General features: G+C 41.5%; 1 protein-coding gene across 1 annotated transcript in view; it reads right to left on the reverse strand.

Annotated features, from left to right (window-relative positions):
• Window positions 1–15468, reverse strand: part of LOC143283429 (putative ATP-dependent RNA helicase DDX10) — a 54833-nt gene that overhangs the window by 16576 nt on the left and 22789 nt on the right. The window contains exons 7-13 of the mRNA XM_076589665.1: window positions 13299–13395; window positions 10198–10302; window positions 7352–7514; window positions 6564–6648; window positions 2959–3060; window positions 2060–2147; window positions 447–526 (exon numbers count right to left, since the gene is read on the reverse strand). Coding sequence (XP_076445780.1) covers window positions 447–526; window positions 2060–2147; window positions 2959–3060; window positions 6564–6648; window positions 7352–7514; window positions 10198–10302; window positions 13299–13395 — 720 coding nt within the window. The remainder of the gene's footprint in view (window positions 1–446; window positions 527–2059; window positions 2148–2958; window positions 3061–6563; window positions 6649–7351; window positions 7515–10197; window positions 10303–13298; window positions 13396–15468) is intronic.

Below are 15468 nucleotides of genomic sequence, written 5' to 3' on the forward strand. Positions count from 1 at the left end.
CCCATGTACAGCATGCAATTAGCGCACATAAAAGAACCTACTGCAACAAAACAGTTGTCCCTGGCAAAGTCCTGAAGAAAAAATTTACTCTAACATTACTTTAATATACATATGTGTTCATGTGCATAACTGAAGCCTGACTGACTGATACAGGAAATGAACGATAAGCGTCTAGAGGCATCGGTCAGTCAGCTGTATCCAGGTTGACAGGCAGGTTGTGCAAATGACTCAATGTTTGTAAAGCGCTTTGAGTTTGGTCTCTGACCATGGACAGGTGCTATATATGTATCATATCATATCAAATCATATCAAATCAGATCATATCATAGCTGTCAGTTGGCTATACCCAGGCAGACAGCCTGTTGTACAAATGACTAAAAGAGCCTAATACTTGGTCTCTGATGCCTGATACGTATCATTGATAAGAAAAATAAATAGATACTCACTGTGCATATTTCTCAAGGTCTAGCTTGCTGACCAGATTTTTGTTCAAAACGTGTAAACTGTACACATAGGTCCTGAAGGCCTGCGTCAAACAACAACAGCACATTCAACCTCTGGTAAACAATCCTCAAATACCACAAAGACATCTGTGTGTATGTATATAATCATGCATGTATGCATGCATGTGTGTGTGTCTGTGTTTGTGTGTGTGTGCGTGAGCTTGTGTGTGCAGGCATGAGTATGTTCAAGTTATGTGTGCATGTATAAGCACGCCTGGGTATTTTACTGAAGGGACTGTGTGTGTGAGCCCTTGAGTTTCTGTTATACTGAGCATTGTTTTAACCATATGTTGACTTTTATACGTGCATCTTCATAATCTTCTTTGTTTTGTTGCAAAGCATACAGTTCTCTAGTTATGTTCTATAGAATTTTTTATTTACTACTACTACTACTACTATTGCTACTCATATAAGAAAGAAGAAAAACATTTTATTCTGAAAAACAATACATGCAAGGCCTGACAGCATACACAACACAATAAAACCTCTTCCATGTATTAAAAAAAAGAAAAAAAAAAGAATACAATATAAAAAGCTATTAACTGTCAGAAAAAAACAACAGTGCATATTTGTAGGATAGGTAAACAATACAAAAACCACCATTTCAATGTTAAAAAAAGTTTTTAAAACATATTTCTTAAAGACCTAGGATACACAATAGGACACTGGTACACTGTTAAAAAATATATACATGCCATGATGTATATGTACAGTGAGTGTTGCGTGTGGAATTTTTGTGTGCGTATGATCATAAATTTGGGTTTGTTTGGATGTATGTGCAGGGTTGTGTATGTCAAGTTGTTTTAGTTTAAACACATGTTTTACATATGGGTTATTATATTGTACAGCACAGCTGAGTATGTTTCATATAGAAATGCCGCAAGGTGCCATATAAATTAAAACATCATTATCATTATCATTACCCTGATGCTGACATGATACAATGCTGAAGAATCAAAAGCAACAGCAGACATGAAGTGCAAAACTGAATGGAACATCAAGATCTGATAATATAAAAGTGAACGAAGACATACTTTTTTTCCCCTAATTTATTGGAATACCCAGATTAGAAGTAAAACTACAGCTAAGCTTTAAGGAATCAGAGACAAAAAAGTAAAAAGTGTGAAATATCTAAGCATTATTGTCAATTTGAGCACAACACACACACACACACACACACACACACACACACATAAGCACTAACAATAATGTTTTAATCCTTTTTGGTCTGGTTAGTTTTACCCTTTGTTGCGAAGTGTGTGAAAACCTTTATTTTTGGTTTTAATGAAAAATTAATATGATTCTGATTCTCTCTCTCTCTCTCTCTCTAACTGACCCAAACCCATACACACTCATGCACATGTTTGTGGTTTCAGTTAGTTACATTCTCACAGCCTTTCTACTTTATTTTCCAGGTCAGTCAATCTAGAAAAACAAATGAACACACACACCGATGTGCACACTCATAGTGATACACAAACACACACACACACACACACAAATCCCCATCCCCCCACCGCCCCCCTACATACAGTGAGTCACAGACAAAAGCTCACCCTCTCAGCCATGTCCTTGGTTTCCTTGCAGGAAGCACAAGCAGCAGAAATACTGCCCGTGATGTTCTGCACTTTGCTCATGTTCACACTGATACACACACACAAACACAGAAAATAATTAAGAACTGATAATATTCAGTGTGTTGACCAAGGCTTTGACAAACTACCAACATAGGACCAAGAGCTGTAAATAAGACAAACATAGGACCAATAGCTGTAAATATGACAAATGTAAGACCAATAGCTGTAAATACAACAAACATAGGATCAAGAGCTGTAAATATGACAGACACATGACCAAGAGCTGTAAATATGACAAACATTGGACCAATAGCTGTAAATACAACAAACATAGGCCCAAGAGCTGTAAATATGACAGACACATGACCAAGAGCTGTAAATAAGACAAACATAAGACCAAGAGCTGTAAATATGACAAACATAGAACCAATAGCTGTAAATATGACAGACATAGGACCAATAGCTGTAAATATGACAGACATAGGACCAATAGCTGTAAATACAACAAACATAGGACCAAGAGCTGTAAATGCAAGAGACACAAGACCAAGAACTGCAAATATGACAAAAACAGGACCAATAGCTGTAAATATGACAGACACAGGGCAAAGAGCTGTAATTGTGACAAACAATGGACCAAGAGCTGTAATTATGACATACACAGGACCAATAGCTATAAATATGACACAACCAAGAGCTGTAAATATGACAGATATAGGACCAAAAGCTATAAATATGAAACATTAAACAACTGCAGAACATCTGGATGCAATTCCTGTCTCTGACACAGTGTGATGAAAATCTGTGATTCTACCGGAATCGAAAAATAGACTCTAACAGGAAGAAATTTGAAAGGCAGAGAGAGAAACACCACACACTTGATCTTTTTCACTGGGATTTTCCGACGCTGGAGTGCCTCCACCATGTGCTCTTCTTCTGATGGCATCAGAACCAGCAGCGCCTGTCCGTTCCGCTCAAACCTGTGTACCCATCAAACCACACCATTATAACCTGTGTGCCCATCAAACCACACCATTATAACCTGTGTGCCCATCAAACCACACCATTATAACCTCTAACCCTCGAGATTCTGATGACGCAAAAATATGTGTCCGGTCCCAGACGCTTTGGAAATGGAAAAGACGCACTGTGTGTTCATTGCACAAGTCCCTGAGAAGTTCTAAATTCCATGAACAAACACATAAAAATAGCTTCAGGTATTGTCTGCAATGAAGAGGAGCTGCTTCCCTTTGCCTACCGGAAATGCCCCCTCCTCTCCCCTCCCCATTATTCCTTTCTCTTCATCACTGTTTCTGGCAAAATGCATGTGTCAACTTTCAGCTCAGAAACTCTGACAATATGATTAGAAAGCATGCCTGCCTTTGTGTGTGTGCAGTGATGTAGCTTTGGTTAGAATGTGCAACAACAGTGACCCAATGAGCCACCCCTCAGTAAGTGTCTCTGGGACCACCAAGAGTTTTAACGTGTCAGCAATCTGAACCCCTTGACTATACTTTTGACATACAGCATGTGTAAAAAACACATGGATGCTGTGCTGTGCTGTGCTGTTCTGACATATGTTGTACTTCCAAATAACACACTCTTTGTTTTGCACAGCCTAGCAGCAAAGTCATCTGCAAGGCAAGAACAGTTCACTCCCTTGTCTTCCCCGGTGTGGGATAGTGGTGAAGTATGAGTGAAAGGGGGAAGATGCACTGTAATCTGTTCTGTCTCTCTGTTTCTCACTCTTCTTCTCTGTATATCTGTGTTGTGAACAAACTGATGTGACTACATTATGGGGTGTGTGTGTGTGTGTGTGTGTGTGTGTGTGCATGTGTGTGTGTGTGTGTGTGTGAGACTTTGTTACATTATATAAAGATTATCATTTCTGAGAGTCCTGATGCATCATGGTGATATGTATGTCTTATCTTTTGATATCATCTTCAACACTTTCGGATATATGACCGAACTAAGATTACAACCATCATTTTTCCATTTTTCATGAAATTTTCTCAGCATACATCACAGCAGAATGAATGATGTTCCTGTTGATTACACTCAAACCAGGGTACCATGCAAGCCATGATCCATCCCATTACAACAGTCAACATTCCTGCTTCCTTCCTTCAAAACAGAGCACCAGTTGTCTTCAACATCCAACAGCACACATATAACTACCCCACTCCATCCCCAAACAAACATCAGAGAGATTTGGTTTCTGACTTTGATGTATAAAAAAAATTCTCCCTTCCTCTACCCTGTACCCTCATCACCCTACCAACCCCCACTCAAGTGTAAGACACATATGCACACTGACATGCATGCACACAATACACACACACACACACACACAAATGCACATGCGTGCACAGACACATGCACATACACACAGATACATACATACCTACATCAGGCATGAGATTTGGAAATTGTGACTGAATCTAAAAGGTGGGGGCCTGGGCTGAAGCTGAAGGTTTTTCTCAATTTCAAACCATAAAATCTGCACTTGAGGGCCACCAATGCATCTGAGGTATTCCAACCCATGCAATACAAAAATCAGTCCAGTTCTTCCTAAACTGAAGTGTTTCTGCTTTCAAGCCTGTAAAAGTCAACTTTTGGGACATGATTTTCAAAATCTTGTCTCATGTGTGTGTGTGTGTGTGTGTGTGTGTGTGTGTGTGTGTGTGTGTGTGTTCTCAATGTAACTCTGTGTATGTGAGAAAGAGACAGACAGATAGACAAAGAAACTGAGAATGGGGGTTGGGGGGGACATATGAGGAGAGAGTTAAAGTTCATATGTGTGCATGTATGTGCACTGCTTTAAATACAACTCTGTGTGTGTTAAAACTATTTGTGTGCGCGAGTGAGTGAGTGAGTGAGTGTGTGTGTGTGTGTGTGTGTGTGTGTGTGTGTGTGTGTGTGTGTGTGTGTGCGCGCGCGCGCGCGCGTGCACATGTGCGTATTATTAAGCACTGTGTGAGCGCTCATGTGCACATATGCAAGTGTGATGGAGTGAGAGAGAAAATAAAAAAAAACATAGTATGTGTATTCGTGAGTGCATTCATGTGATTTTTTTTTTTTTTAGAGTGTGTGTGTGTGTGTGTGTGTGCACGCACACATTCAATTCAGCTCTGTGTCTGTGCATGCGCGTAACTTTGGTAACTGATCTGGCTATAGATCTCAGATCTAAATAAACTGACTCTTGCCATGAACTGTCTGTACCCCAGCTGGGCTGTGTCAGAAAAAGCACTGAGGTCAATTGCTACAAAGTTTCTGTTTCAATAGCAACAATGTTACTTTGTGCATTAAGTGGCAAACATTTGAGGCTTTTGCTGAATGAACAGAGGGTCAAGCAGATGCACCCACCACCTTAGGGGCTTCAAGATGACAGGGATGGAAATCGAAGGCATCGGCATTTACCTTTATATGTTGCGTGCGTGCACGTTTGTGTGTGTGTGTGTGTGTGTGTGTGTCTCAGTGTGCGCGCGCTTGCATGTCTGTGTGTGTGTGTGTGTGTGCATGGGTGCGATCACCCACATGTGTGTGCATGTGCGCGCGTGCTTTTCACAATATCAATGCGTGCCATGCAGGGATCGCCTTTTGTTATTGGCATTCTGACAACTTCAATCGACGATTTGGAAACTTTTTGACTTCAATTTTGGTGCTCTGTCAAGTCACCGGATCGGCTCTCAAGGGGTCAACAAATGACGCTTTTGAAAGAGCATTCCGTTTTCATTTTTGACAGATCATCGGCAAATGATATAGAATGGCCCATCAGCTTTTCTTATTTGCCCCCAAGAAAACAGGCGCGTCATATTTTATGTAAATCTGAAAACAGATATCTGTGCCCAGATGGAAGAGTTGCACCCATATGATCTGACACCAATCACTCTTGGCCTTGCCTGCGGCGTAGATTTTGTGATTGGCGTCGCCTACCTGTAAAGTTACTTTTTTGTTCTTCACTTCTGTTTTCATGGTCTCATCTTGCCAGGCCCAGTTCCACTTATTTTTCACTCCTTCATTGATCTCTGCTTTGTGAGTTTTTGATGAAATCGGGTATCTTTGCAAGTCGTGAAGCCCGCGAGTGAAAGTTATGAAATCGCAACTGAATACGGATAAGCTGAATGATGACAGAAGAGCAACGGAATGCTTATTCTCAATTGGTTTGCTTATCCAAACATGGGACATTTTAGCAAACGCCTTGGGTCTGTCTTGTCGATCCGTTGGACAACGTTTGTGCAACCTTCGTCGGTCAGAAAAAAACCTCCCCCCCCCCGATTTTCTCAATGGATTTATGTGAATCTCAAAAATGGCCTCTGGAGCCAATTTTCAGTCGGAAATCCGACTATAGGCGGAAAAATCTCATGCCTGATACATACACACGCACAAAACACACACACACACACACACTCCACACACACATACACACAAAAACCATACACATACATATCTCCCCACACACTCAAGGCATACACATACACACCTTGCTGTGCGACCTGCCCTGTGGATATATGTATCCACGTCCACAGGACAGTCAAGCTGAACCACCCAGTTGACAGCTGGAAAATCTGTCAATCAAAACAAGGCAAACAATATAGGTCAACCAGTCAATATCTTTAAACAATATAGGACATAGGTCAACCAATCAACATTCTCAAACAATGTAGGTCAACCAATTAACATGATCAAACAATGTAGGTCAACCAATTAACATTCTCAAACAATGTAGTCAACCAACCAACATCTTCAAAACAAAGCAGGTCAACCAATCAACTTCTTCAAACAAAATAGGACATTATTCAACCGATTCCTTGTGACTCCGGTACACTTGGTAATAAAGACATATTCTATTCTATTCTATCAATCTCTTCAAACAACGCAGGTCAACGAATCAACATCTTCAAACAACATTGGTCAGCCAGTCAACATCTTCAATTAATATAGGCCAACCAATCACCAACTTCAATCAATGTAAGTCAACAAAATCTACACCTTCAAACAACGTAGGTCAACCATTCAACATCTTCAAACAAAATGTCAACCAATCAACATTTTCAGCCAATCAATCAACATCTTCAAACAATATGTCAGGCATGCAAGTCTCCAATTATTAAGTTTTATGCCCCTGAAAAATGAGTAAGGAAGGGATGGAGGTGGGGGTGGGGGGTTAAACAGTTACACATAAAAGCTCATTCACAGATCTTTCAGAGGAAACAAAATCATACCCTCTACGTATCTCATCATCCCTGTGCTAATGTATTTGCTTCTTACCCAGTCCTCTGCAGGCAAGGTCTGTGGCAAAGAGAATGACATGTTGTTTGCGGCAAAAATCTCTGTAGATGTCGATACGCCTCAGTTGGTTGAGTCCGCCGTACAGGGCCAACACACTCATGCCTGGCCGCTCACGCTTCATCACAGTATGAACATATCGCACCTGCACAGACATCATTGTGAACATACCGCACCTGCACAGACATCATTGTGAACATACCGCACCTGCACAGACATCATTGTGAACATACCGCACCTGCACAGACATCACTGTGAACATACCACACCTGCACAGACATCACTGTGAACATACCGCACCTGCACAGACATCACTGTGAACATACCGCACCTGCACAGACATCATTGTGAACATACCGCACCTGCACAGACATCACTGTGAACATACCACACCTGCACAGACATCATTGTGAACATACTGCGCATGCACAGACATCACTGTGAACATACCACACCTGCACAGACATCACTGTGAACATACCACACCTGCACAGACATCACTGTGAACATACCACACATGTACAGACATCACTGTGAACATACCACGCATGCACAGACATCACTGTGAACATACCGTGCATGTACAGACATCATTGTGAACATACCGCGCATGTACAGACATCATTGTGAACATACCGCGCATGTACAGACATCACTGTGAACATACCACACCTGCACAGACATCACTGTGAACATACCGTACCTGCACAGACATCATTGTGAACATACCGCGCATGTACAGACATCACTCTGAACATACCGCGCATGTACAGACATTATTGTGAACATACCGCGCATGTACAGACATCACTGTGAACATACCGCGCATGTACAGACATCATTGTGAACATACCGCGCATGTACAGACATCACTGTGAACATACCACACCTGCACAGACATCACTGTGAACATACCACACCTGCACAGACATCATTGTGAACATACCGTACCTGCACAGACATCATTCTGAACATAACACACCTGTACAAATATCACTGTGAACATACCGCACCTGCACAGACATCACTGTGAACATACCACACCTGCACAGACATCATTGTGAACATAACACACCTGTACAAATATCACTGTGAACATACCGCACCTGCACAGACATCATTGTGAACATACCGTACCTGCACAGACATCATTGTGAACATAACACACCTGTACAAATATCACTGTGAACATACTGCACCTGCACAGACATCATTGTGAACATACCGCACCTGCACAGACATCATTGTGAACATACCGTACCTGCACAGATATCAATGTGAACATACCACACCTGCACAGATATCAATGTGAACATACCACACCTGCACAGATATCAATGTGAACATACCGCACCTGTACAGATATCACTGTGAACATAACGCACCTGCACAGATATGTGAACATACCACACCTGCACAGATATCAATGTGAACATACCGCACCTGTACAGATATCACTGTGAACATAACGCACCTGCACAGATATGTGAACATACCACACCTGCACAGACATCACTGTGTGAACATACCGCACCTGCACAGATATTACTGTCAACATACCACACCTGTACAGATATCACTGTCAACATGCCACACCTGTACAAATATCACTGTGAACATACAACACCTGTACACATATCACTGTGAACACCAGCTGCCATGGCGAAGTGGTTAGCGTCGCGGACTGTCGGCTGGGAGGACACCAGTTTGAATCCCAGCGGAGGTGGGTTTTTTCGGCCTGCAGCCGGCTCCTACCCAGAGTTGAGTGTGCTATGGACTTAAATGGGAAGACTGGGACCACACAGTCGAGTATCATCCACTTTAGGGATGTGTCTTTGGGTGTTATGCTCTAATTTCCTGACCAACACTGCAAACGTCTGTATCTCTCGGGCCTGGCTGATGCCAGGATATCATTGTGACAGGAAGCGAAGAGTACAGCCTTGTTACGTAGTCCCCAACCTAACTGGACCTCCACAGCAGCATCTTCATCATCATCATCATCCTCCTCCTCTTCCATTATCATCAATATTTTTAAAAAAGTCCCAAAATGTGGCCTTTCATGCCCTGCTCTCATGGTGACCTCAGTTTCGATGCCCCTCTACTTCTGCGCTTGGGGTGAGTCTTGTCAAGGTCTTCAGCGGATTCATGGGGGTCTGTTGCTGGAGGGACGTGGTGGCAGTCTCCACTCTGGGGGAGATGCTCACTCAGTCTGGCTCCACAACTAAGCCATTAATGTCGTCAGTCGGGGCTTAGTAGGTAGTGTCCTAAGTACATTAAATCAGAACAGGCACTACCAAACAACACCAAAGTGACTCAGCAGCAGTGCAGGGTCTCTTCTGGTATGTGGCCACCTTGCGACCTAACACTGATTGTTCCCTGTGGACTATCGATGCTGGGACTGAGACAGCAAATCTGGGTGTGGCCATGAATGGGGCACTCAGAATGATCGATGTGGGAGTAATGCTACTGAAACGTATGCAGATGATGGGGCAGCAAAAAAAAAAAGAAAAGAAAAAGATATCACTGTGAACATACCACACTTGTACAGATATCACAATGTGAACATACCACACCTGTGAAAACATCACAATGTGAACATACTACATCTGTTTACAGGTGTGGAAGATTCCAGACTCACCTGTTTACAGGTGTGGAAGGTTACAGACTCACCTGTTTACTGGTGTGGAGGGTTACAGACACCTGTTTACACATGTGGAAGGTTACAGACTCACCTGTTTACAGGTGTGGAGGGTTACAGACTCACCTTTTTACATGTGTGGAAGATTCCAGACTCACCTATTTACAGGTGTGGAGGGTTACAGACTCACCTGTTTACAGGTCTGGAGAAAGACGATGATCTTGTTGTTGGGGTGGTTCTTTAGGAACGAGTACAGCATGGACAGCTTCTCGTGCAGCTCACACACGATGTAACTCTGCACAGCACACAGACATAAATCAGGATCTCTGAAAAGTACAAAATCCTGGGGACCCAGGAACTTTTTACCATATCTCAAGGTGGTCCAAGACCACCTCCAGAGAGTCACTCTAATGCTACATGTTCTTATCAAAATTGCAGTGAAACACACATACACACTAGGAGGCACCATAGCTGAGTTGGTTAGGTGTTAGACATCTGATCCGGTGTTCACCAAAGGTCAGCCCCATTTTGACATGTTGTGTCTTTGGGAAAAGCACATGTGTACCCTACTTCAGCTGTGGAAGGTTGAAATGGCAGAAAGAAAGGGCTGGGCCCCGCATTCCTGTGCCAAGCACTAGACACAGTGGAAATGAATTCAATGCCCTGATGACAATAATAGCTATGGGATCTTTAACCTTTTTTTTTTTTTTTTTTTTTTTAACACATATACAAAGCCCATCAAAGGCAGGCATACCTTCTGCCAGACATTTTTTTCCTTCTGCCAGTCGTATTGTCAAGGTTTCTGTACCAAGAAGTGGTGAAGGTAAACAACTCTTCTTTGTAGCAAACGACCCTATTGTCAGACTGAATCTCTGATACACTCTTCTTGATTGTACATCCTAGATATCTTTTAAACATTTAACTTCTAAGGGACCTGCTTGGTGAAAATTCAGTGCATCTTTGCCATTTTCAAAGCGAAAAGATGCATAGTTTGCATTTTTGGAAGCCCTGTAAACTCACTGAGCCCTGCGCCTAAGCATTGCTCTGGCTTCAAAATCATCTCATTAAAACAGTTTTCACACTGGTACACATGCAGAAACCACAAAGAAAGGGAACTAACTTCTACAGTATTTCTGGGTGTGTCCACATGAAATCTTGAGGAAAAACAGTATATTTTCTGCAGTTTTTTCAGTATGACTGTAAACTCACCAGGGTTGAATGGGTTAATTCATCATTCAGTACACTGCCTGCTTTCTGTTCTCTAATCAATGGGTTAATTCATCATTCAGTACACTGCCTGCTTTCTGTTCTCTAATCAATGGGTTAATTCATCATTCAGTACACTGCCTGCTTTCTGTTCTCTAATCAATGGGTTAATTCATCATTCAGTACACTGCCTGCTTTCTGTTCTCTAATCAATGGGTTAATTCATCATTCAGTACACTGCCTGCTTTCTGTTCTCTAATCAATGGGTTAATTCATCATTCAGTACACTGCCTGCTTTCTGTTCTCTAATCAATGGGTTAATTCATCATTCAGTACACTGCCTGCTTTCTGTTCTCTAATCAATGGGTTAATTCATCATTCAGTGCACTGCCTGCTTTCTGTTCTCTAATCAATGGGTTAATTCATCATTCAGTACACTGCCTGCTTTCTGTTCTCTAATCAATGGGTTAATTCATCATTCAGTACACTGCCTGCTTTCTGTTCTCTAATCAATGGGTTAATTCATCATTCAGTACACTGCCTGCTTTCTGTTCTCTAATCAATGGGTTAATTCATCATTCAGTGCACTGCCTCTTTTCTGTTCTCTAATCAATGGGTTAATTCATCATTCAGTACACTGCCTGCTTTCTGTTCTCTAATCAATGGGTTAATTCATCATTCAGTGCACTGCCTGCTTTCTGTTCTCTAATCAATGGGTTAATTCATCATTCAGTGCACTGCCTCTTTTCTGTTCTCTAATCAATGAGAAAAATCATATGAACGGAAAGGGACTTTTTCTTGTTACAAAACCTTTCACTTTTTCTTGATCAAAACCAAAATTTTTTTATACTCAAAATACTGAAATAAAAATATCTGGCATCATACTCTACAGTCAACATCTTCCTTATTAGTATTAAACTTTCATATCATTATATTCATTCTAAATTTGCTCCATCTGCCCCCTTCAACTGCAGTAGGCACAGTAATTCATGCACTTTAGAAATAAATGAAATGACAAAATACAATATTTTAAATATATATATTTTCTAACATTTTAGACCTCGCTTACACACACACACACACACACACACACACACACACATATCAAAATAACTGACAATTATCTGTTTCCACAGGAATGTCGACCCCAACCAATGTGAAGCAATTATTTTTATAAAGTTTTTGAGTTTGTCACAGCACATTAGTCTTGAGCTGTAAAGATCTAACACAACAGAGCTGGCATTTCTGTGCAACTGATTCTGAGACCAGATCACAGATATAATAGATTAACCCTTGTAAAAGTTCTTTGTTGTAAAACATTATTTTTCCTCGCAAATTAAAAACTTTCAAACATTCATGTTCCACATAATGTCTGTCACACTGGACCAGAAATACACTGCCTGGTTTTTCATGCAAGGGAGGTAATCATTATCCAGTTGAATGAATAAAGAATACTGATGAGGTTAGTTCCCCTCAACTGCAAGACCCTCATCAGCAAAAATAATCATGGAACACCACTGGTGCAAGTGACCCGGCAAACTGCTTTCGCTTCTTCTGAGTGTCAGTGCATGTGCACTGGCAAAATAAAAATGATTCTAACTATACATATGCTGACAACAAAGTAAGAAATCAAACAGGTTTGGAATAATTTCTCTTGGGTCACAGGATGACTTCAATGTATAATGATCGGACGTATCTATAATCATAGTGCCAAACCTTGCACAGAGACAAATCAGAGTGCTTTCATACCAGTCATTTATATGTGTGCACAGTTCTGACTCAGACTGATGAAAAGTAGAGCATGAATGTTATATAAATAGCAAACAAGAAAAACTAGACAGGAAAAAGGAAAGGCAAAGGGGTCTGGGGGAGCTATTTTGGATAAGGGTAGGTTTCAGGCCTGACATGAAACAACAGTGAAGAGGAGTTTGACAAAGTGCAAGGTCCACAGTCAAAAAATCAGTGGCTGACGCTGGTAAGAGTTTGAAGCTGGGAAGGCAGAAACAAGCATGCAAAGTCTCTGCAAGGTGATACTGCTTGGTGCAGTGTGTGTTGCCCAGGTGTGTGACGGTGTGAGGCACCCACCTGCTCCAGACCCGAGGGGGTGGCATGCTTGGCATGTTCGTGGACAGACACGTAGCTGGGGTCCTTCAGGCTGAGTCTGGCCAGCGCCTTCACCGACCTGAAAATTCAGTGCCAGTTTTCAGTTTTATGCAGGTGTCAAAGTATGTGAGTTGATCCATAAAAGCTACACATCTGCTTAGGAAAAAAAATACAAACAAAAAACCAAAACAAACATACACATAAAATAAATATATATATAAATATAAATACATATATACATATATATATATACAAGTACAGATGCCTGACCTACGTGTAAACCCAACATGCTGGTACGGCCTTAACACTGGCCACCCTTGTCGCCTTTTGGCACCCACTAGGGATACTGCCGATGTCACCAAAAGGCAACAAGAACAGGGTAGGTCATTCACAAACGTACCACTCTTATTTTGAGGAGGTCTGAAAGGCCAAATGTTGTGCATGTGACTAGGGGAATCCCTTCTATTGATTGATGCCATCTTTTCAGTACTTCTGCAAGATTTTGAGGGAATTTATTATAGTTTTATCCGCAACTTCAATCTTTTGTCTTCCAAAATGGCTGCATTTATGAACAGACAACGCTACTTCACAACTGAGCTTGTTATCAAGCAACTGAGACTGCAGCCAGGACAGAAAAGATGAAGATTTGGGCGAAGAATACCCATATGATGATGAAGTTTCATTGTTTGAGGGGGAGGAGTGATAGTGATGGTGACTGAGCACCGAGCCAAGTACCAAGTCGCGAGCGTACGGGGCGTGGTCATCCGAGTGGAGCACATGTTCCTACGGCCACCACATCGGCAGATGTGAGTGACCGTGATAGTGAAGGGGAAGAGTGTGTTGCTGAAGTCGCAGCGTTTGTGTCACATCGGAGACCAACAACACAACGTGGCCGTGGGTCAAGCTTGACAACACGCCATCAACCAGGAGGGAGGGGGTGTGACAGAACAGCTGTGCCAAGCCCTGATTTGTTTCAGTGGGTGTTGTGCCACATGGATGATACCTACTGTCCTGCAGAATGGCTTCCTAAGTTTACTAAGAAAACCGGTAAGAGCTCTGTGTGTGTGTGTGTGTGTCTGTGTGTGTGCGTGTGTGTGTGCTCACACATGCATGTCACTGAGAGTGTGTGTGACTAAGATTAGGTTGCACGTATTTTTTATATGGACAGATCAGAGGTGCACTATTCATTTACTAGTAGCACATATAAAATTATGTGTGCATTGTATCAGACAACTGTAGGACATTGGAGAGCAAGAGCAGTATGTTTATTCACCACACAAATATTTCATGTCAGTTTTTTTCTTGTGAAGATTATGGAGATACACTGTGTAAAACAATGCCTGTGTAAAAATCTATGTTTTTGCTATTTGTGCACTTGTTTATGAGTATAATATCTTTTATTTGCAATATTTATCATTAGCTGATAATAAATAAGCTATTATATAATTATTACTGATTGTATTCTACTTTTTTTTTTTGCTTATGTGTTTCAGGTGTCCTTGTCAACACTGACAATTTCTGTCCAGTGGACTTCTTTATGCTTTTCTTCCCAGAATCAGCATTCCAACTCATGGCTGACCAGTCTAATCTGTTTGCAGAGGAGCTGCTGTCAGGCATCACTGAACTCGGTCAACATTCAAGGCTGAATGCTGCCAGAGACGTCACTGTCCCTGAGGTGAAGGCATGCACAGCACTTCAGATCGTGATGGGGCTGTGTTGTAAGCCTGAAATCGAGGACTACTGGCAGACATACTGGCTGCTCAAACTGCCATTTGGAACCATAATGTGCAAGAAGCCAATGTGTCCCACTCTGCTTTGAACTGTATCATACTGTGGAGGACTACAGGAAAGCAGCAGCAACCAAAATTCACTGTCTCCAACAGTGAACAGTACAGACCTGTATGCATATATATATATATATATATATATTTTACCTTCATTCATTTATTTTCTGACTTTAGTAGATTTCACAGTTTCATCAGATAGTTGTACAGTGTGTATATAGTTCCACCACAGTAAGATATTTCCAGTGAGGACACTGTGAAACCTTCAAGTAAAGTGACAGAAATCATCATTTTTCTACAAAATTGCAAGTTCATTTTGTGCGTTTCCCATGGATTATATTCTGGATTACACCATTACATGGGAAATA

This window comes from Babylonia areolata, chromosome 6 (genome assembly GCF_041734735.1).
Source record: "Babylonia areolata isolate BAREFJ2019XMU chromosome 6, ASM4173473v1, whole genome shotgun sequence".
NCBI lineage: Eukaryota > Metazoa > Mollusca > Gastropoda > Neogastropoda > Buccinidae > Babylonia > Babylonia areolata.